Below are 23,488 nucleotides of genomic sequence, written 5' to 3'. Positions count from 1 at the left end.
GTTTAATTTATTTTTAAATGAAATTTGTTATTGATTCTGGATTAAAAGGACAAATCTTATGGCTGTTACCACAGAGCCATGGTGCTCAAGTGACACCTCTCAAGGAGGAAAGGGAGGCTAGCCTCCCTGAGTTAAGGGGAGGCTGGGGACTCTCCAGGGAGCTTGGGTCAGAGGCAGGGGACAGTGCGAGATCCCCTGCTTGAGGGGAACTTTTAAAAGATCGTCTTTCCTGACTGAAATCCTTAACATGATGTTCACCTTCTGAGCCTCATTTGGGTCATGGAAGTAACAGTGATATTTGCCTCTCGGCATCCACGTGACCACTAGATGCTTGTTTAATTGCCTCCAGGGATGGGAAGCTCACTGTCTCCTAGAGGATTCCCAGAGTGAAATGAGTGACAACAGCCACCCGCCCTGGTGAATTCCTAGAGACTATTTCCTGGAATAGTTTTCGTTTACCTTGTGCCTCCACTAAGCTCTTAGTTTCCACAGTGTCTGCTATTTGCACTTGGATCGCAAAGCAGAAGAGAGGCAGAATTACACAGAGGAGAAATATGGGCTGAGGATTCGTCCTTTCACATCCAGCTTTTGCCCTGCTTCCCTGTGCCATGTTGAACAGGTTAGTTCATCTCTCTGAGCTTCAGTTTCCTTATGTGTAAAAGAAGGAAGCTAATAATAGCAGCCTTGGGCTTCCCTGGTGGCTCAGTGGTTAAGAATCCGCCTGTCAATGCAGGGGACACAGGTTCGAGCCCCGGTCCGGGAAGATTCCACGTGCCGTGGAGCAACTAAGCCCGTGCACCACAACTACTGAGCCTGTGCTCTAGAGCCCAAGAGCCACAACTACTGAGCCCGCAAAGCACCTAGAGCCTGTGCTCCACAACAAGAGAAGCCACCGTAATGAGAGGCCCATGCACCACAACGAAGAGTAGCCCCCGCTCGCCGCAACTAGAGAAAACACGCCCACAGCAACGAAGACCCAATGCAGCCAGAAATAAAATAAATTAAAAAAATAATAATAATAATAGCAGCCTCAGGGGTTGTTGCATGAATTACATGAGAGCATGGATGTAAATGTGATTCATAAACTGTAAAGTACATTTTAGGTGCTGTAAGAAATACAAATGGGACAGTATGGTATTTTGGGAGAGCCCTGAGCTGGGAGACAGAGGTCCTGGATCTAGTTCTGTCATGGTTGGCTCTGTGACTGAGGAATTCACTCATCCTCTCTGGGTCTTAGTTTCCTAAGCTGGGTGGGTTGAACTAGATGTGCTTAGGTATTATGCCAAGAGCATCGGCTCTGGAGTCAAACATATCACGGCTCTACCACTGTCTTGTGAGACAGTGGGGAAGATACTTAACCTCTCTGAGCATCTGTTTACTTATCTGTAAATAATAATAATAACAGTAATAATAATAGCCAACATGTATATGGCTATGTATTTACTCTGTATTACTATTTACTATGTGCCAGGCAATGTTCTAAGTGATTTCTATGTAGCAAGTCATTTAATCCTCACAATAATCTTGTGATGGAGGTATTATTATCTTTAGTTTACAGATAAGGAAGCTCAGGCACAGAAAGGTTAAGTAACTTATCTAAGGTCACACAGCTAGCAGTTGGCAGGATTCAAAATGAGAGCCCATACTTATAACCACACTATTCTACCCTATACGGCTTGGTAGTGCTGAGGATTAAGTGGGATAAGTAAAGTTCTTAGCACAGCGCTGGGTAGACAGTAATGGGCCAACAGAGGCTCAGAGATTGGGAGAAGGCAGCAGGCATTTCTTCCTGTGGGGGATTCAGACTGGACCTTGGCCAATGGAAGACCCAGCTAGACAGAGGGGAAGGCATGCATGTGGAGGGGGAAGCACTGGGAAGGGTAAGGACGTGATGAAGCTAGGGCATGTTCAGGGAGAGAACATGGGGCGAATGATGTCTGGTATGTGCAGGTGATGAGGCTGGGACCTTGAATGCAAACCAGAGACGTCAAGATTTCTGTAATAAACAAGGCCATTGGAGGGTTTTGAGCAGAGCCATTACAGCATGAGCCTTTTCAAACTCATTAAATCCCTGGAGGTCTGTCCTTGAAGGAACCTCAGAGGTTACAGGGTTTAACCCTGTCCCAGACTATGAGAAAAAAGGATTCCTGAAGGTCAGTCAGTGGGTTAGTGGCAGAGCTGCTGTTCCACCCTGACCTTGTTCCTCTGCAGCCCGCAAGCAGAGTCTCTTGTTTTCTCCTGTCTCTTCTAGTCTCCGATCTCTCCCTGTGCCCTTGCCTCTACCCCCTTCCCTCCAATCTGAGGTTTAAGAGGAGAAAGCCCTGGGTTTGGGCCCCATTTCTGCCATTACATTCTCCTGGAGAGGCTTCAGCCTGGGACTGAAAGAATCCTGGGTTTCAGTCTTGGTGCTGTTATGTGATCAATTTTTTTTTTAAGATTTATTTATTTATTTATTATTTAGTTTTTAAATTTTTGGCTGTGTCGGGTCTTAGTTGCAGCACGCGGGGCCTTCGTTGAGGCATGCGGGATCTTTGGTTGTGGCGTGCAGGCTTCTCTCTTGTTGTGGCATGCAGGTTTTCTCTCTCTAGTTGTGGCATGCAGGTTTTCTCTCTCTAGTTGTGGCGCGCAGGCTCCAGGGCGTGTGCACTCTGTAGCTGTGGCACGTGGGTTCCAGAGCACGTGGGCTCTGTAGTTTGCAGTGCGGGCTCTAGTTGAGGCAGGCGAGCTCAGTAGTTGTGGCAGGCGGCCTTAGTTGCCCTGCTGCATGTGGGATCTTAGTTCCCTGACCAGGGATCAAACCCACGTCCCCTGCATTGTAAGGCAGATTCTTTACCAGTGGACCACCAGGGAAGTCCCTGCTATGTGTTCTTGAAGAGTCTCAGTTTCTCCATCTTTATAGTGGGGGCAATGAAGCCCATTTCACTGGGAGTGAGAGTCAAGCGAATTAATAAATGAGGAAATACTTTCGTAGGGCCCAATACAGCTGGTCAACCCAGGATAGCCTAAATACCACCTTTGAGTGGGAAGGAAGTGAGAAGTAAGTTAATCAGGCAAAAAATAGATAAATAAATAAATAAAAGGCCACTTCCTCCAGATAATATGGGCGGGAATTAGCTAGGACGGGGTTTTGTCCTTCCGCGGTGCTGAAGGCAGCGCCGCGCCACCGGTCCTGTGAAGACTGTCAGTTGTGCAGAAACATTATTTGTAAGTGCGCGACACTTCAGGGTGCTGAGCATAGTTTTAAATAAACTGTACTGTTGCTGGTGACCACAGGCCCCAACTGGTGTGCTGCCTGCCATACTATTGTAAAGGGGTGTGAGGCACAGAGTAAAGATGGGGGTGGAGGGGCGGAGGGAGAAGCTGTCCTTCGGGCTCTAATTTCATTCTCAAAGTTGGGGTGCTGTCCACAATGCTGGAGCCACCTGTGTGTGCCCTGGAGACGGATGTGGGCCGTCTCAGGCGCTGACTCCCATTCGGCAGGGGCGAGGGAGGAAATCAGAAGGCCTGTCCTTGGTGCTGAACCTGCCCATCTAAGAGCCCGCGGAGGTGCGGTCGGTGAGGTTGAAAAGATGGGTGTCCGTGGGGCTTCCCTTGTGGCGCAGTGGTTGAGAATCCGCCTGCCAATGCAGGGGACACGGGTTCGATCCCTGGTCCGGGAAGATCCCACATGCCGCGGAGCAACTAAGCCGGTGCACCACAACTACTGAGCCTGTGCTCTAGAGCCCGTAAGCCACAACTACTGAGCCCGCGGGCCGCAACTACTGAAGCCCGCGCGCCTAGAGCCCGTGCTCCACAACGAGAGAAGCCACCGCAATGAGAAACCCGCGCACTGCAACAAAGAGTAGCCCCCGCTCGCCACAACTCGAGAAAGCCTGTGTGCAGCAACGAAGACCCAACACAGCCAAAAACAAATAAATTTATTTAAAAAAAAAAAAAAAATGGGTGCCGGTGTTAACGCTGTCCTCCTCCGTGGTGCTGAAGCAGCGGCGGACAGGGCCGTCGGGAATGATGCCTGGCAAAGCACAAGGGATGAGAGCAGGAGGGACCCTGCCCGGGAATCAGGGACTTAGCCCCAGACTCGCTGTGGGGCCTCAGAGAAGCTACTTTTCTGATTTAATGTGCTTAATCTTCTTTTAAATGGGGCCACAGTAGGTCCGCCTTGTGTCTGTACTGGAGGTCTGTCCCAGCAGCCCCAGTTAAGCAGTCGGAGAAGGAATCGGAGGATCTCGTTGGATTCCTGCTCTTGGGAATGAAGATGGCTTCATTCACCACCACCTCCTTCCCCCTCACCACCCGCCCAACATTCCACTATGCCCATCTGTCCGAGGAAGGGAGCCCTACAGTCCAGAAGGGGGCGATCCAATCCACTGTGCAGGGCCCAGCATCTCTAACCTAGAAGGAGACCCAGCAACTAGTCTGCCTTACGCCCACTATTACAGACACGAAAACTGAGTCCCAGAGAGGGGAACAACAACAGTAATAACTATTGAGCTCCTACCACGAGGGCGGCGTTATGCTTAGCGCTTTACACACACGATTTTGTAAATCCTCACCAGGATCCCTGAAGGCAGCTATTATTCCCACTTCTCAGTTGAAGACCTTGAAGCTCAGACAGGGGTAGACACCCGGACACGATCACACTGGGAGCCAAAGGCTGAGGCAGGCAGGTCTAACCAGGTCTAACCAGGTCTCCTGTGCCTCAGCCCAGGTTCCCATCCTACCTCAACCTCACCTCCACCCCACCCCCACGTGCCTCCCTGACCCCGGCACCGCCCTGCTAGCAAAGTTGAGGAGTCCCTCCTGAGCGCGCTGGGTCTGGCGGCTGGTCGACTGGTTTTTCTCCTTTTCCCGATAGAGAGCATTTCTGTTTCTGAAGCCAACAGTGTTATGCTTTGCAGGAACCGGGTCCCTGGGGTGGCTTCCTCCACCCCATCTCGCCCCCGCCTTCTCTCTCCAGCGGGGGAAGTTGTGGGTACCGCTTTAAAAATCCCAGCCTGGGCAAAACTTTGATGATAAATCAAGCGACAGATCCCTCCGCCGCCGCCGCCTCCTCTGGGCGGGCGGGAGGGAGTGGGAGGGAGGGGGTGCGGCGGCAGCGGCACCGAGCGGAGTGGCCTTCCGCGGAAGGGAAGAGTCCCGCAGTCGGAGGCGGCCGGCAGGGCGTGCGCTCGCTACCCGCAGCCGGGGCTGGGCCGGAGCCGGGCGAGGACTGGAGCCGGGGCCAGACCGGGTTCAGCGGGCGAGGGGCAGCAGCCGCAGCGGGGCAACCAGGCCGCACCGGGCAGGGGACGGCGGGCGTGGTGTCTGCGGTCTCCTGAGCCCCGATGTGAGGCGGCGGCGCCCCCGGCCCGAGCGCGCACCATGGGGGCCCCCCTCGGCGTGGCGCTGGGCGCCCTCCACTACCTGGCACTTTTCCTGCAACTCGGCGGCGCCTCGCGGCCCGCCGGCCACGCGCCCTGGGACAACCACATCTCCGGCCACGGTGAGTTGGGTCGCCGCCCCCGCGGACTTCCACGCCAAACCCCACCCTGGGCCGCGCGGCTCCAACTTGGCCGTCCCCGGGCTCGAACCCGTGCTGGCGGTGGCGGGAGTCCCGGGGCGCCCCCTGCCGGGTCTATGGACCGACCCTGGCTCCCTGGCCACCCCTGCGGAGGAGGGGGCACCCCGAGGGCACCCCCTATGCCCCTCTCGCGGAGGGCTGTCTCCTCCCACCCACCCCCCCCCCCGACTCGCTGCGATACACACACCTCCACGACCACACAGATATTCACAGCCACGGACACACAGCCACACTCACTGCTTTCTCACACTCACAACTCCTACCCTCACACATCTCCAGACACCGTCTCAGATCCCCCTTCTCACTCATGTGCTCACTACACACACAGCAGGCACTAGGGCTGGAGGACTCACACCCTGCCAGCTGGCACCCAGGCGCACAACTCTTGCCTGCCCGCCTGCCTGCAGACACACTGGCATATACAAACACTTTGTGAACACACTTTGCTCACCCACCCCTCTCCGCCCATCTGCCTTTCCCCTTTGTGGGTTTAACCCCACAGCTGTCCTTGTCCCCTCCCTCGCCACACCTCCCCCACTGGGAAAGGTCCTGGGGGGCAGAAGACCCCACGTCTTGAGAACTGGTAGCCTGGGCTGCAGCCACCCCTGTCAGGCGGGTGGCATCTTGGGGACGAAAGCTTGGTGGGAGCCCCTCGAAGACATTGGAATAGTTGGCATTGTTGCTTCCAGCCAGAGGCATGGAAGGGGAAGAGGGAAGCCAGGAGCTTTTGTCTGCCTCTGGGGAGGCGGGGTGGTGGGGGACAGGAAGCCCCTGCCATCCTTCTATAGGGTACCCACCCATTCTGATCTTTGACCCTGGAGGACTGAAAGGTGGGAAATCTCAACTCAGCCACTGTGAGAGCCGGGGAGCAAGAGAACATTCCCAGCACTGGTTGCCTGAGTGTCAGAAGCTCCTTCTAGCCCCAGAGGCGCCCAAGTTGGCAGTAGAGTTGTATTGTCTGAAGCTGGCAGCTCTGGGGGCTCCCCCTGCCCCCATGAGCCGGGCTCCTTCTGGTATGGGGACCAGGGCATAGATGAAAATGGAGACCCTTTGTTCGTCCACCTCTTCCCTACAAAGGCTTCCAATCTGGTAGGAGAGGCTGCAGCACCAATGCTGGGCACTGTACGCCCAGGGCTGGGGAGAGGTTTGCACAAACGGCAGAGAACTGGGTGATTTATTCTGATGGAAAAGAGTGAGGGCCATGGTGGTAGGTAATCAGAGAAGGCTGCTGGGGCATGACGCATGAGTGGAATTGCTTCGGAAAGTAGGGGGCGCTTCCAAAGCCCTTCTCAGGGTCTCTGCTTTTGGGAACCATGCCTCCCTGCACCCTTCTTCCTTACCATGTTAAATAGAAACCGCTCTGTGTACCATTTACGCACCCTTCTTATCCCTCATCTAATTTCTACCGACCTGGCTGCAGTGGTGGTAAATAGGGGAAGGGTTGTTTTGATCCTTAGTTTACAGATGGAAAAATCAAGGCTCAGAGAGGTAAAGGGACTCGCCCAAGGTCACACAGTGAGTGAGTGGTTGAGCTGAGACTGGCCCCAGGGTCTGTCGGGCAGACACTGCTTTTTCCAGGACATTCATCTCCCTGTCAGATTCCCTCCCATTCAAGGGAGACTGGGAATTCCTCCTTCCGCTCCCCTCCTGGCTCCGCTCAGTTCGCTCAGTTCCTTGGCACAGTTGGAACTTACACTAGGAGGGTTTTCCAAGGAAGGGCTTTCCTGAGTTTGCGGTCCCGAGACATACAAGGACTGGGGCTCTGAGGTTTACCATCATCCTGTCCCTGGAGCACCAGACCCCTAGGATCTGGGTGCCACTCTGTCATTCCTGAGGCCCCAAGGTGACCCCCCCCATAGGAAAGCAGGGTTTGCCCGTTGTGTGGCAGTCTCCGCCTGCCCCCTGGTGCCAGGCGTGCTTAGGGCACAGCTCTGCCCCACTAGCTGTAACGTCCCTGCTGAACCCTGGGGAGGGCCAGCGAAGGCCCAGAGGAGGGGTTGGATGTCAAGGACACAGCACTGGCTGCGGGGGGACCTGGCTTCTCTTACTGACCCACCATGCAGTTCTGGACCAGTGAGCCACCCCTCTAGGGCTCGTTCTGTCCCTCAAGAAGCGAGGAGGCCAGGCTGCTCTGCAGGGGCCAGACTGCCATCTCCCAACACTGCCAGGTTCAAAGTCACCAAGTAGTAGATGCCGAGGAGCCCCCAGTGCTGCCCCTCTGCCAGGCCAAACGCCCGAAACCACGGGAAGGGTTTGGAGCCACTCACTTAATCACAAAAAGAAACTATTATTAATGATAGTGAGACACGGCGGATAAGTGGGTCATGTCTAATAGCCGTTTGTGTTCAGGAGGAGAATACCAATTTGATAAAAGCTATGTGCACTGAAAAAGCCCAGAAATTGCTGTTTAGCAGATTGGAGCCTGATCATTTCATTATTCCTGGGCACCGTGTGTCCTCAGCTGATTCAGGAAACGTGGCTAGGTTAGGCAGGTGTCTCTGCGTCTTGGGTGGGGGTAGGAGGCTGGAAGCGGGGGCTCCCGGGGAGGATTCCGTTGACCCCAGCCGCCTGATGGCTGCTCACCTCTCCAGCTCGGTCCCAGCCCAGCCCAGCTGCCAGGCTAACGCCTTCCGCCCGCTCGCCCCGGGGCTTGTCACAGGGAAAGCCCGCGGTCAGATGGGTCCGCGAGGACATCTGTCTGCTTCCCCTCTCCCTGCTACCTCCACTCAGCCCGCTTCGCAGAGGGCTTTTTAAAGGCATGAGGAATGAATGGGGAGTGAGTGGTGCCTGCCTCTTAGGGAGACGTCAGGGAAGTGGGAGGCAGGGGTGGTGATGGTCAGTGTCTATGCCAAGTAGGTATTCAATTAATGGCAGCTATTTTGATTTTTCCTCATCAGACAAGGTTAGCTCATTGCCATGAGCACAGCGGGTGGGAGGAACAGGAGCTGACATTTATGAACTGCCTACTGTGTGCCAGGTGCTACCAAACCCCTTGCCAGTGTTAACTCACTAAGGCTGACATTATTCGTGCCAGGCTGGTGCTGGACATATGAGGAAACAGGTTAGAGAGGGCCAGTGACTTGCCCAAGGTCACTGAGTCTGTACAGAGAGCTGGGGAGCTGTGCTTACACTGAAGGTGTGTCTGGGGGTTCTGCTTTGGGCCTGCCTCCTCCGGGACAGCCTTGAGGCAGACTTGGCCAGTCGTGTGATGGGACTCCTTCCTCTGCCCAGCTCTGCCCAAGGGACTGCCTTCCACTTCCCCAGAGAACTGGTAAGGCAGTGGGTTCCACTGGGAGGAACCAGTAGCTCAGAAAGGTGATGGGATCTTGCTGAGGCCACATGCAAGTTAGAAGCAGGAAGCTGGATTAGCCTCCTTCTCCAGGACGCTTTCTAGATCTTGTCCACGGCAGGCAGGATCTTGTCTTTTTTTTTTTTTTGGCCGCATTGCACGGCATGTGAGGTCTTAACTTTCCCCAGACCAGGGATCAAACCCGTGCCCCCCTGTGGTGGAGGCTCCGAGTCTTAACCACTGGACTGCCAGGGAAGTCCCCGGAAGGCAGGATCTTTATGAAGATCTTTGTGGACCTCCTGCATTGCTATCACCCAGGGAGTTTGTTAATATGCAGATCCTGGGGTCCTCCCCAGATCCATTGGCCAAAATGATTGTTGATGGGACCCTGGAATTTGCATTTTAATAAGCTCCCCAGATGATTACCAAGCAGCCTGTAGTCTGGGAGCCACTGCCTTAAGTATTCACTCAAACCTGATGAGACACGTAGGGATGGAAAATCGTCTGGTGCCAGGGGCTGCTGGATTGGTCTGGTTTTGCAAGGGAGGAAGAAGTCCAGGCTGGAACAGGTATGTGGACCCTCAGAGGAGCCCCAGGAAGCCTTACACTGCAGCAAACATCCATCCTCCCGCCCCTGCCCTGACACACACACACACACACGCATACACACACACACACACACACACACACACACACACAAACCCTAGGCCAGCACCTTCAAATATTAATACACCCTGCTGCAGACAAAGATCCTGGCTTGGCCTGGCGCTTTGTCCACTGAGTGATTCACTGTCCTGAGGTTTTCTCTGTTGCCAGGAGGGAGCAGCGGGGCGCTGGGGGAGGGGGCGGGGGCCACTGGGCCATTTGGCAAACAGCCTGTGCACTGAAAAATGACTCTGGCTTTCTCGCGTTCCTTACCGAACTGTTGGTATCTCCCCATCAGTAAGCTGGCTAGTTTGGTGGCTGGGAGATGGAGAAAACTGAGTGCTGTCTTCTGAAGGTTATGATGTTAAAAATGTGTTCGCCGTTGTCTCGGGTGTTGGTGATTATTCTATCAATTACGCCCGTAAACACTCCGCCTTGGGCTGAGGGTTTCGCGGCCTCCGGTAGGGAATTTACCCTCGCGAGCGGTTTTCCCCAAGTCCTTCACACCAATTGCTTTTGACACTTTGCCTATCAGCGGCTCCCTCAGCCTTTTCCCCAAGCAAGGGGAGCCACAGGCAGCGGCAGGACGGGGAATTTGGCTCACTGCCACCCTGACAGCAGGGGTGTTGGGGAAAGTCTCCTGTTGACAAACAAGTGGGCAGGGTTGGGGGTGCCAGGAGAGTGGTCCCTTCCCACCCGCCAGCCACCGAGGCAGGAGATAGAGCGCTTGGAATGAATCACTAAGGCTCAGGCCAAGCCAGCAGGACCTCTGGGACCATCTCCTTCTACCCATCTAACAGAGGGGAAGACCAAGGCCACGGGCAAGGGAGCGTGTGCCCAAATTGCCTGGGAGGTTAGTGCTTGGCTTTTGGGATCACCTGACCCAACTCGATACAAAGAGAGTGAAAATTATACGCAAGCAAATGTTTATTGTCATGCCAGGGCTGTAAATGGCATTGTCTCATTTGATCATCATAAGAACCCTAAGGGGAGGGGACTTTCCCTGGCCCGATGTTTTCATGAGGAAACTGAGGCGTGGTGAGGTTAAAGGCTTGCCCAAGGTCACGCACCTAGCAAGCGTTGGAGCCCAGAGTGGAGCCCAGAAGGTGGCTCCAGGGCCCACGCTCACAGTGCTGTTGTATCCCAGAGAGGACAAGGGAGAGGCCCGAGGTCACGAGACTTCCTGTGGTGGAAGGAGTGAGCATGGTGACCTCCACATTCCATGCCCCAGCTGTGCAGCAGCAGACATGGCAACCCCCAGACCAGCACCCTGCCTCAGTGACTTTCCAGCTTCTGTTGGAGGTTGAGAAAATCATATGCATAAGGAGAGGAAGTACGTGGTGTGAACAGTGATGTTGGCACCCACGTGAGGGGTAGGTGTCAGAAAGAGGGGAAAGGGGGCATGAAGCAACCCCACCTCCTGGTGCTTGGCCATGACCTTGGACTTTAGGGACTGAACCAGCTGTTGAGGGGGTTATGGGAAGAGTCTCTCAGCCCCGAAGGGAATTTGGGGCCAGCTGGCTATACAGTGGCCGGCATCCGGCCACTCTCACCACTCCCATTGTAATGACCGGGGGTACGGGTCAGATTCCCTTGTATCCTGGTACCCTCCCCAATGCCCAGCCTAAGGAGGTGGCAGGGAAAGACTGAACGGGTGGCAAGGAGGATAAGGCAGAGGTCTAAGGTCTGAATTCTTCAACTTTTGCTCATTCCAAGTCAATATTGTTATTGTTTTAAACATTCACGTAACTTTAATTTCATAAGAAATCCATGTTATTAGTAGAAAAATCACAAAACTGGAACCCCTCCTCATCCTTACTGACCACAACAAGGATATCTGGGGTGGGTAAGGCTGAGTCCGCCTTGCAGTGGGTGAACTCAGACCCCGTTCCTTGGGGTGTATATGAGATGCTGCAGCCTTGAGGGTAATGGGGTCCCAGGATGTATCTTCTTCTCCCAGACCCCAGTGAGATTCTTCCAACAGAAAAAGGGACAGTGGTCTCACTGGGGGAATAAATCCGCTCCTTTCCCAGCTGGTCACCCCAGGATCCCTCTGGTACCTGCTGCTGTGGAGAAGGGAAGTGGGGATGGGGGGGCAGAGGGGCAGCTGCTCCTCCGGGTCCCCCTGCTCACCGCTGTGTCCCCTCCCCTTTCTCGAAGCCAGCAGAGGAATCAGCTCCACCATACCCAGTCGAAACCCTTCTTTAAGAAGCCCCCGGGCCCTCAGCAAGATTGGGTCCTACCTGAGAGATGGTTTTAGGAAGAACGCAGACAAACCTCTTACATTTTAACAGTTACGCATTTATTTTAATGTGGATTGGAAAAATATAACCAGCACATCAAAACTGCGATTTCACAGATATGATTGCTTAGGATGAGCCTAACGGGGATATTAAAACATAGTGGGTTAGTTTATAGAAAAACACAAACGACATACTAGTACAGGTGGTACCCAGGCCCATCTGTGTGCGGGGATGACTGGACTTGGGGGCTGCTGGCCTGCAGCCCACCCCTTCCCATCTCATACTCTGTACTCCTCATACTGGGAACTGCTGGCCTAACAGGGGCTGCTGCCATTTATTGGAAGCTTGATCATTCCTTCCTTCCTTCATTCCTTCAACAAATATCAGTTGAGAACCTGCCACGGACCAAGCTCTTTTAGCCACTGGGGACATATCAGTGAAGAAGACAGATAAGGCTCTTGCTCAGACAACTAAACTTATAAGATACATATAAGTATAAATTGTGATGAGTTAAGAAGCAGGGATGATGTTCAGGCTGGAGAAGGGCGCTCACTCCTGGAGCAGTTAAGGTACCCAGTGGTGAGCTCCCCATCACAGAAGGTATGTAAGCTGAACCAGTTATTAGCTGGGGATGTCACGGGGGGATTCCTGCCTTCTTTCCCAAAGGAGCAAAGACTGGTGAAGTGGGCAGAGAAGCCAGAACACAGTGGGCGGTTAATTAGGATGTGTCACCCAGCAGTTTAGTGGTGGGTCTGGGACAAGGGCTTAGGTGGGCGGAGCTCCGGACTCCGATGATGCCTGGTCCCACACAGGGGACGTGGTGGGAGTGGGGCCTTCGCTGCTCCCCATATTGAGGGGTGGGGATAGTGACTCCTTTGTCATTTCAGCCCCCAGTTAAAAGTGCCAGAATTGGGGCGGGGAATGGGACCAGGGTTTTTATCCACCGTCCCACTGCCTCCACCTTCTGGGTGGCTTGGCAGGTCCCTGCCCCTCTCAATTTCCCCACCTGAACAGTGCCGAGTTCTCCTAAGCTCTAAGCATCTAGAATACCTCCATCTGTATCCTCCCAAGCGCTATTCTTTGTCCTCCAATCAACAGGTGAGGATGGAGTCGATGGTGGCGTGGGATTCCGTCCAGCACATGGTGCTTAGCTCTCAGTGGCCTTTCGGGCTATGAACCAAAACACCAGCCAGCACTCATGGGGGATATTCTCCGTGCCTGCCACTTCCCCCACCTCCTCTCATCTAATCCTCTCCCGCCCTGTGAGGAGGGCACTCCCATTTTACAGATGAGGACACTGAGGCTTGGGGGATGATGCGATTTGCCTGAGGACACACAGACGTTGAATGGCAGAGCCAGGCCTGAGCCCAGCTTGTGGCTCTTAACCCGCTCATCTGTCCTCTCCCGGCTGCCAAACCGCCTGGGCTTGTGGGCAGGTGCTTTGTTCCGCAGCGGCGCCCTGGATTCATCAGATTCTCTCAGGGTCCGTGATGCCAAAATGCCGAGAAGGCCTGGGTCTGGCTGAAAGAGCCCGGGGCTGAGAGTCTAGGCTCCTGGATCCAAGTCCAGCATTGTCAGTGGGGAGCAGTGGGAGTGTGGGCGCGCCTGCCTGAGTTTCTACTGGGGGGCTGCTGTTTTTGTCTGAGCCTGAGTCTAGAGCGAGTGTTCGGGTAGGGTATTTGCTCGCGTGCAGTTGGAGGAGCTGTGGCAGTGGGGGAAGGGGCCTGGGAGGTCCTTTAGCGGACTGCCCTAAGGGGCCAGGCGGGTGCCCTTTGCCTTTGCGTCAGTACCAGCCTCCCCAGTCCCCTCCAAGCTGGTGCCCTTGGGATGCGAGGCGTGGAGGCTCTGGGAGCATCTGGAAGGTTAGAGCCGGAGCCAGGAGGGGGGCCTCGCTCAGAGCCATCAATTAGGGGGGCTGGCATTGCCCATCGGTGGCACATGCTCGCCTGCCCCTCTTCCTCCAGATCTCTCTCCGTGGGTTTGTCTCTCTCTCTCTCTTTCGATCTCTATCTCTGTTCAGTCTCTCTCCATCTTTCTTTGTCCCTGTCCCTGTGTCTGCTCTATCCCTCTCCCTCCCTCTTCTCACCTCTCCCACCTTGGTCCTCCCTTTCCCTCTGTCTCTCTGTAGACACACACACACACACACACACACACACACACACACACACACACACACACACACACACACACACACACACACACACACGTACCCTCCTCTCTTCAGGTGACATCTCAGGATTACACGTACACAGATTCTGTGCATGATGATGACACCCACACCAAGCAGGCACCCAAGAAATGTCGGTTGAATGAATGAAGCAAATAAACGAGTGAGTGACCACGTGGGGAAGCTACAAGGGACGCTGGACATTGTCTAGACTAGTGCTTCCTAATTTTTTTGGAGATCGTGATCCTCTTGAGAGCTGGAATGTTGATGAAAACTGGATTGTTTCTTCAGAAAAATGCCACATGGTTTTGTCCAGCGTCAGAGGGTTTGTTGAGGCCCCCAAAGCCCACCTGTGGTCCTCCAGGGAAGCAGCCTTCATTTCACCAGGGAGGTAACTGAGGTCCAGACAGGCTCCAGGGCTGGCCCTAAGACACAGGGCCGGTGTGCAGCAGAGCCAGGCTCTGGAGTCCTTCCCCCCACTCCCCCACACAGTGCTCTCTTGTGACCTGGAAGAAGCTTCATTCACTTTCCTGGCAAGTCCTTAGTGAGTGTCTTCAGGGGGTGAGTATTGGGAGAGATAATGGAGGACAGTCAACCAGAGGTGGGAGCCCAGGAAACAGGGCAGGTGAGCCATTGGAGGAAGGTCTCTGGAGGTTTCCAGCGAGAGTGGTTGCTGTGTCCTGGTGCAGTCAGGGACGACTTCCTGGGGGAGGTGGACTCCTTTTCTGCCTGTAGCCGGGGACCATCAGGGCTGAGAGGAGACTCTGCTGGTCAGTAGGGAGCCTTGCCTGACTGCCTGGGTCTGGGAGGGGCTTCATTTGGAGAAGGAAGTGTGTGCATATCCAGAAAAGCAGGCTGTAGCTGGAGGCACTGAGAACAGGCTGGGAAGCTTGGTTTTGATCCCCGGGGGCAGAGGCAGCCCTGGAGGGTTTCTGAGTGGGGAAGGCACAGGGTGTGGCTGGCGTTTGGGTGGGGATGGCCCTGTGAGTTGAAATGGGGGCTCAAACAGGACTTGGAGGCTGGAGGGGCTAACGGAGGAGGAGAGGCTGTTTGCCGGGGGCTGGGGGGCTGAGTTTCTGGGCTCATAGGATGATGGGGCTGGTCCAGGTGCCCAGGGAATGATGGGAATGTGGGCTCGAAAGGAGATGGGAGCCCGTGTGTGTGTGTGTGTGTGTGTGTGTGTGTGTGTCTGTCTGTGTGTGTGTGTGTGAGAGAGAGAGAGAAAGTACACTCGCTTCCTTTCTTGAACACCCAAGCTCCTCCCTCCTCAGAATCTTTTCCCCAGCGATTTTCTCCCCTTGGCAGGCTCTCTTCCTGCCTCCTGGTTCTCTGCTTCATGTACGTCCTCAGAGAGGCCCGTGACCTCCTTTCAGAAGCTCATCGTGGTCACCCCAGCAGGCACCCCAGGCAACCATCAACATGCCCATCTTGACCAGGAGGAAACTGGGGCTTAGAGAGGTGTCTGGGGCCCCCCACCTAGTTCAAAGCAAGGGAGCAGAGCCCAAACTTTGTTTTCCCCCAGCCTGGCATGTTAAGGGTGTCTCTGGGGTTGGGGGGTTCTTAACTGAACCCCCCTGTCTCGGAAACCTCAGGCTTGGTTCCCGGCTGAGGGCGGGGAAGGCGAGAGCAGACGGCAGGGTGTCTGTTTTGCTTTGTGAGGTTTTAAAAAAATCATTTCCGACCTTCAAGGCGGCAGCAATTACGGCTGGCTCGCTGGGGAGCTGTTGGCTGCCTGTCATCGGCCCCAGGAAAGGGTCTCTAATGGAGGCCCGGCGCCCAGAGCACATGGTAGTGGAAATAGTGCTCAAAACAAAGCCACACTAATGGTCTCGGGCAGGCAGAGGAGAGGGAGGGGGAGGGCAGGCTGGCTGACAGCTGACAGGGGGGGCCTCGGGGGGCAGGGGCCCTGAGACTCACCAGCTGGTCTCCTTATGTCCCCCAGAGACCCCCAGCAGTGGTCACTGAACTCCAGCTAGGTGCTGGGTGCCCCAAGCTCCATCCCAGCTCTGCTGCTTTCTATCAAGTCCCCTTCCAGGCAGAGGGAACGGTAAGTTCAAAGGCCCTGGGGTAGGGCAGAACCCCTTCAGCTAGGACTTGTTCGGTTCTAGAATAGTCCTTGCGTTTAAAAGGCCAGGTCAGGGTAGTCTTCTAGGTGAGGAAAAGGGAGGTGGGAGCCTTGGGGAGGCAGGAGGTGGACCAAGACCCCCTGAGAGAGGCAGTGCGAATAGCAGCCTGAACATTGCCGCCATGACAATGCTCCATGGAGCCCACCATGTGCCAGACATTCACAGGTATGTATGATCCTGTTGAGTGCCCACAATACCCATTTTACAGATGAGGAAACTGGTGCTCAGAGATTTGCCTACCTCGAGGAAGTGTAGTTGGGGTTCAAACCCAGGTCAGCTTGACTCCAGCGCCCACATGTTTACAGCTGCATTCTTGGATTTCTCAAACACAGTTGGGCAGGAGCAGGAGGGGCTGGGACGGGGGCAGGAACTAGGTCCCAAGTGGGACCAGGTTTAACCCAGGCCAGGCCCTGGCAGGGAGGGTGTGGAGGAGGGGGCAGCATGGCCACTCTGCTCTCTGCCCCTGCCTGCTGGGCACCCCGAGAAGCTCTGCTCTGGAGCGTCCCTGGGGGCTGCCTCAGTTTCACCTCTCCGGTTGGTCTCTGCACCTGGCCTTCAGATGCCCTTGTCTCTGCCTCTCCTCTTCTGCCCTGTTCTGCATGGCCCTGGCCTCCCTGGCTCCACACTTGGTGCCTCCAGACATTGCTCGCTTTTCTCTCCTCTTCTCAGTGGATCTGGGGATGCTCCTTTCTGGGGTTCTGGGGTAACCACTCATACTATGGCTGATGCAATCTCCCTATGCTTCCTCCATTCGCCCCCTCTCTGCCTGTGACAGGCATTAGGGATGGGTACATGCCTGGGCTTTGAGATCAAACACTGTTGGGCTCAAATTCTGGCCCCCACTCAACCTCTCGGAGCCTCACTAGCCATCGGTGCAATGGGCTTACCCCACCGGCTTTGCAGGATGTACAGGTGAGGATGAAAAGAAATGGTACCTGCACAGACATCAGGATGCCTATTTGCCTTCTCCTCCACTGGGGAAACCTGCTCAACTCGCACAATCCTGCAAGTGCCAGCATGTTTTCACTCTCCTTAAATCTCCCTAGATTTGTAATTCCACTGCTGTCTCCTTCAATATGCGCTGGTGGCCTTGGGAGGCACTCTGCCCCCGGCCTTAGGTGCCAGCACTGCCCACCTGGCTGTGTTGGGGCCGCCTGGCAGGGGACCTGGGCAAGTCCCCACCTTCTCTGTGCCTCAGTTTCCTCATCTGTAAGAAGACGAGGGTGATAGTGGCTACCTCCCAGGTCGTGTTGGGGATTCAGTGAGATATTTTATTAAAGAAACACCTCTACAAAACAGAGTGAAATTTGATATACGCTACAATGTGGATGAACCTCGAAAACATTATGCTAAGTGAAAAAAGCCAGTCCCCAAAGACCACGTATTCTGTTATTCCATTTATGTGAAATATCCAGAATAGGCAAATCTATAGAAACAGAATGCAGATTGGTGGTTGCCAGAGGCTGGGGGAAGGGGGAGTGACTGCTTAGTGGGTAAAGAGTTTCCTTTTGGGGAGGTGAAAATGTTTTGGGACTAAGTAGAGGTGGTGGTCGCACAACATTGTGACTGCACTAAATGCCACTGACTTGCACACTTTAAAATGGTTAATTTTATGTTATGTGAATTTCACTTCAATTACAACTAAATGAATAAATAAATAAAAAGGAAACATCTTTATAAGCACATACTTGGTGTCAGGCAGTCACTTTATAAATGTTAACGCATTTAATCCTTACAACAGCCTTATGAGGTGGTGGTTATTATTACCCCCATTTTAGAGGTGAGGAAACTGAGGCACAGCATCTCCAGGCACTTAGCACATAGTCAGTCTCAAAAGTGTTAGCTATTTTAATTGTTATTGGGCGGGTCATCAGCCAGGGCTGGGCAGGGGCCCCACCTGGGTGAATGTGCTTGTGTGTCCCTAAAACTCAGCAGTGAGTGGGCGTTGAGGCCCTCTTGTGTCCCGAACACTGAAACAGCCTCTTCACCTGCGTGAGTTCATTTAATCCTCAAAATAAGCCTTTAAGCAATGACGCATGTGGGAACCGAAGCCCAGAGAAGTGCAGCAACTTACGCGAAGCCACACAGCAAGTCAGGGTGGAGCCTCAACTTGCATCTGCATGTGTAAATCCTGGGCTTCACCCTCCCCCAGCCCCTCTCTTTCCTCTCGGTCCCCTGCCCCTTTTGCTGACACATCAACACTCCAGTGTGCAGAGCATGGTCTGAGGAGCCTGAGGCTGCAGAGGTGAAGGCAGCTTCTGATTGGATCGGATGGAGGCCCTTGAGGAGGGGTTCTCCCCATGCAGGAGAGTAAACAGCTCCCAACCAAGGACAATATTTCTTTGATGTCTCCTATTTCATTCAAAATGCATGAATGCTGTATTCTATGCCATAATATATTCATGTTTGTTTTAATGCAAAAACAATGCTCTTTCCCCATTTGGGGGGAGGGAAGCCAATGCCTCAGGAAGTCACTTCCCTGGTTTGAGCAGCACAACCCAGAAGGGAGCCCTCCATTCATTTCTTTGGTCATTCATTCTACTAGCACGCATTCGGGCCTCCTCATTCTTGAAATGGGTGTTAGTCCTCCCCATGCGCAAGGCACAGGGAAACTTACAGCGAATCAGACAGGATGCTGCCCTGTATAGGTGAGTGGCAGGAAAGGCTTCCAGGTCTGTAGGCCAGAGTGAGCAAGGTCTTGGAGGTGCCAGCTAAAGGTGAATCGTGGGACTGGGCCAGCGGCCAAGGAAGCCAGAGCCGGTGACAGTGGTGGCGGTGGTTGCCCACTGATGCCCACTGGCGTCAGCTGGACCTGCATCCCAGGCCCTTCTGATCAAGAAGAAAGTTTCTGCTCGGTGTTGCTCTGAATTTAATGCCTAACTCTTGCCAATCTCTGCTGTTAATGTGAGGAATGGGGACTGAGGCTCGTAGCCTTCAGCAGGCAACGTCCCCTGGCTAGAATTTACGAACGCTGTTTGGTTTTCGTTGTGTTTATTTTTACTGTTACCCTCTCTTTATGGCAAGTGATGCTGATTTTCCATTTATGGCAGTAATAAAAGTCTCCTTTTAAGCCGAATTTATTTAGTAAAAAGGGAAAGATGCTTTCGAAAATAAATATTAAGTAAATGATAGTGCAGATGGCACCAGGATCCTGCAGAAGTGGTAAAGGTGGTCCCCCAAAGGTTGGACTTGGGAAACTCTATTTCTGGTATGCCCTTTCCTGTCCTGAGCACCCCCAGCTGTGCAAACCCCATCAGTGTTTAAGTCCAATCATGTCCCCACTTCCCAGAAGCCTGACTCTCCAGGCAGACATGGGCCTGCCCTTTCCTCTCTTAGCACGTGCACCTCCATCCAGAGCTTCTGCATGCGGTTGTGCCCTGCACATCCCTGTGCACTATGATTCTTGGCTCTGTGAATGGTGCACACTCTGAACAACTGTACGTGCCGATCCAGGCTCAGTCCCAGCTGTTGTCCAGACTGTTCTGTGTGTTTGTCACTCCTGCAGAGTGTGGGCCCCTTGGGAGTCAGGGCCTGGCCTAAGCATCTTAGGAAGCCCAGCACAGGGCCTAGCTCAGGGTAGGAGTCCATGAAATTTGATCTCTTTCATTCCTTCTGCGGGGAGCACTTGAGCCCCTACTGCGTGCCCAGCCCCCCATTTTCCCAATAAGGCACACTGCAGTTCCTCAAGCTTTGGTACAAAATGCATTCCCTGTCACTTCTTGAGAAGAGGAAACCTGTCCACTCCAAGATGAAACAGCCTTCATTGACTCACACCTCGATCCCTATTGCTGCAGGCCGCCTGCCAGAAGCTGGGGGCTGCCCAGGAGGAAACAAAGAGAACCCTCAGGTGTCTCCCCTGGGTCCATCCCAGGGCGGATGCCCTGCACCCATCCCTGCCAGCCTTCTCATTCCCTGGAGGCTTTTTCATCCCACTTATTTAGGTTTTCCTCTTATGGACATTTTACATCCCCTGATGTCAGGAGCTCTGTGAGACTCGCCTGTGAGCTGGGGCTTCCTTGTAAACACTCCCTCTGCAGCCCTTTTCCCTATTCTGCCTCCCAGCTGGGAGTTCTGGGGGCTGCAGGCCTTCCTGACCCTGTGTCACACACCCTTTTGGCCCCGGCACCCTGCTGAGCTGGGCACAGAGCAGCCTTTCTGGAAATGGCCCTCAGAGAGTCACACTTTTTACTTTTTAATTTAATTTAATTTTTAAAATAAATTTATTTATTTTATTTTTGGCTGCGTTGGGTCTTCGTTGCTGTGTGTGGGCTTTCTCTAGTTGCGGCGAGCAGGGGCTACTCTTCGTTGAAGGCTTCTCATTGCGGTGGCTTCTCTTGTTGTGGAGCACGGGCTCTAGGCGTGTGGGCTCAGCAGTTGTGGCTCACGGGCTCTAGAGCGCAGGCTCAGTAGTTGTGGCTCACGGGCTTAGCTGCTCCGCGGCATGTGGGATCTTCCCAGACCAGGGCTCGAACCCATGTCCCTGCATTGGTAGGCGGATTCTTAACCACTGGGCCACTGGGGAAGCCCCAGTCACACTTGTTAGAGCTGAATGGGGAGAGGGAGCTTAGAGAGGACTTGGGTTTGGGTTGGGAAATTCTGCAGTCAGCCTTGGGATTGAAATCTGACTTTGTCTCTGTAGGCACTGAGCCTGGGTACCTCCCTCTGTGAAATGGGGCTGATAATAAATAGCACCACCTCATCAAGTCTCTGGGAGGATGAAGTGGGGTCTTGTGTACAGTGCCTGCCACACAGAGGGGTTCCCTTCAACACCGGGGCAGGAGTCCCGGCCCCAATGGCCCCCAGGTTCTCTGAGCCTCGGTTTCCCCACCTATAATAAAGGGACCGTGACCCCTGCCCTGCAGGGTCACTGTGAAGATTATTGGGAGCAGGCACGTCGACTTTCTGGCTCCTTGTGGGCCTCCAGTCGGAAAGATGACTCCACAGGGTTGATGGCGCTGGTCCTTGGGCCTCAAGGGCGGGGGAGCTGCCGGTGAAGCGGCCACAGCCCTTCCTGGCATTGTCGGCCTTTCTTTATTGCCCTATTCACTCTTGGTCACATTTCACATGACAACTTTATGGGTCATCTCGGGGAGCCTCCAGGTTGCCTGTCAGTTTGCAGGGAAGCCCCTCGGCTGGGCCCAGTGGGCCAGGCAGGGCTTGGGCACCAGCGGTGGTTGTGAGGGCCAAAGGGAGGGAGGATGCGGAGAGGGCCGGCCTGCTGGGGCCCGACTCAGGACCTCCTGGTTGCCTGTGTCCATACAACTGCTCTCATGGGTGCCGTCCCCCCAGAACACTAATCTGGCACATAGTAGGTGCTCAATAAATGTTGCATGAATGAATGAATGATGTCTACATCTTTTGTTTTCTTCTTACAGTTTCTAACTTAAGTTCTTTGAGTTTTTGTCTAACCTTCGTTGTTGTTCTTACAGTTTCTAACTTAAGTCCTTTGAGTTTTTGTCTAACCTTCGTTTCTCACTTCATTCATTCATTCATTCATTCAGCACATGTTCAGCAGCACTGCCTGTCTGCCTGCTCCATCCTGGGCAATGCAGGAGCCCTGCCCTGGGGGAGCTTCCAGGCTGGGGCAGACACAGACACCCTAATTAATACCTGCCATCTAACACACTCCAGTGGGGCAGTGCGGGGAGGACTTGGAGACCATCGGGGGCACCAAGGGGGGCTTCTACCCTAGCCTGGGGAGGGAGGGCATCTCCAGGCAGAGGGCTACTTATGAGCTGGGATTCCAGGAACCATGCAGAGGCTGTGCGCCCGGGAGACACACGCATATGGCCCAGAGGGGCAGGAGGGGCTGCAGTTGGGGTCCGGGCAGGGCCAGAGCTGGAGGCTTTGGATGCCCAGCCCTGGGAGCCTGACTTTGACCACGAAGGCTGGCAGTTTCCCAATGGGGCATCCCAAGCATGGGGACTTCCTGGAGCTCCCAAGTGGCCCAGGGCAGGGAGGATGGGATCCTTTCTCTGCTTTCCACCAGAGCTGCTGCATATGTCTTGCATAATAACAGCAGAGTGTTCGTTGTACACCTACTATGTGCCTGGCATTGTTCTAGCTGCCAGGATGTGGCAGTAAGCAAAACAGAGCAAAATCTCCTGCCTTTGAGGGGCTTACACTCTGGGTGGAAGATGGACAGTACATGAGAAAAATCAGTGAGAATATAATATGTTAGTAAGAAGTAAGGAGAGGAGGGCAGGGAAGACACGGGAGGTGACATTAGAACAAAGACTTGAAAGAAGCGAGGGGCCCTGTAGAATGTGGGGCTGTGGGGAGCATTCCAGCCACCAGTCCAGGGAAATTTTTGTTGCATGAAAACCACCGCTGCAGGGCTGGGAAGCCATGGGAGCTGTTTTTTTAAAAATTGTGGTAAAATATGCATAATGTATATTTCACTATTTTAACGGTTTTTCAGCGTACAGTTCAGTGGCATCAAATATAATCAGGTTGCTGGGCTGCCATCACCACTATCCACATCTGGGAATGTTTCATCATCCCAAAGTGTAACTCTGTACCCATTGAACAATGACTCCCCCATCCTCCCTCTTCCAGCCCCGACATTCTGCTTTCTGTCTCTGTGAGTCTGACCACTTTAGGAACCTCATGGAATCATACAGTATTTATCCTTTTGTGCCTGGATTATTTCACTTAGCCTAATGTCCTCAGGGTCCATGCATGTTGGAGCGTGTGTCAGAATCTCCTTGCTTTTTTTTAAGACTGAATAATATTCCACTGTATGGAGGGACCACATTTTGCTTATCCATTCATCATTGGAGGTTTTGAGCAAGCAGTGACTCAGTATGTCCTGGCAAGAGATGGGGCCTGAGATAGGGATGACCAAGGGGCCCTTGGGGCCGCACTGGTTCTCTCTGCTCTGCCCCCTTTGTCTCTCTCTAGCTCCAGTTCTGCCTTGGTTCCCCTGACTAGGGGATGCCCCTACCACCAGTCCCCAAGGGAAATCTTGCTGTTGCTCTGGCAAAGACTTATGGGTGGGCTAGGGTCCAGTCCCTGCAGGCTTCCTGGACGAGAGGGTCTGGGATGGGGAACCTGAGCTCAGAGATGGAGGGAGGTGGGGGCTGAGCTGGGGTCACCTTGGTTGACAAGCCCCCCAGGACCTGTGTGAATCCCCCTGGCTTGGCGGGGGGACGACTGTTGGGAGCAAATGAGGAAGGAGAGGAGGTACAGGACTGATGGATGAGAGGTCTCGTGGTCCAGGTGTGAATGAAATAACAGATGTTGCATCCACCGTATAATCTGATGAGGCTACACAGAAGCATCTTTAAAAATCTTTCTGGTGATGGTAGAATTTTGAGCTAGAAGGTGAGAGAAGGGAGTGCTGTTTGGTGAGCATCTACTATATGCTGGGCATGCGGCATATGTTGCCTTGTATAACCCTCTCCCTGTCCTCTCATTCACCCCTTTTTTCAGCTAAAGAAACTGAGGTTCAGAGAG

General features: G+C 53.9%; 1 protein-coding gene across 1 annotated transcript in view; it reads left to right on the top strand.

The window, feature by feature from the left end:
* Positions 1–5,114: 5,114 nt before the first annotated feature.
* VSTM2L (V-set and transmembrane domain containing 2 like) overlaps positions 5,115–23,488 on the top strand; it is a 36,799-nt gene continuing 18,425 nt past the window's right edge. Inside the window, exon 1 of the mRNA XM_068524036.1 lies at positions 5,115–5,482. Coding sequence (XP_068380137.1) covers positions 5,362–5,482 — 121 coding nt within the window. The 5' untranslated portion in view covers positions 5,115–5,361. The remainder of the gene's footprint in view (positions 5,483–23,488) is intronic.

This window comes from Eschrichtius robustus, chromosome 16 (genome assembly GCF_028021215.1).
Source record: "Eschrichtius robustus isolate mEscRob2 chromosome 16, mEscRob2.pri, whole genome shotgun sequence".
Classification (NCBI taxonomy): domain Eukaryota; kingdom Metazoa; phylum Chordata; class Mammalia; order Artiodactyla; family Eschrichtiidae; genus Eschrichtius; species Eschrichtius robustus.
The sequence above is the reverse complement of the archived record's forward strand: the minus strand, read 5'-3'. Positions and strand labels throughout refer to the sequence as shown.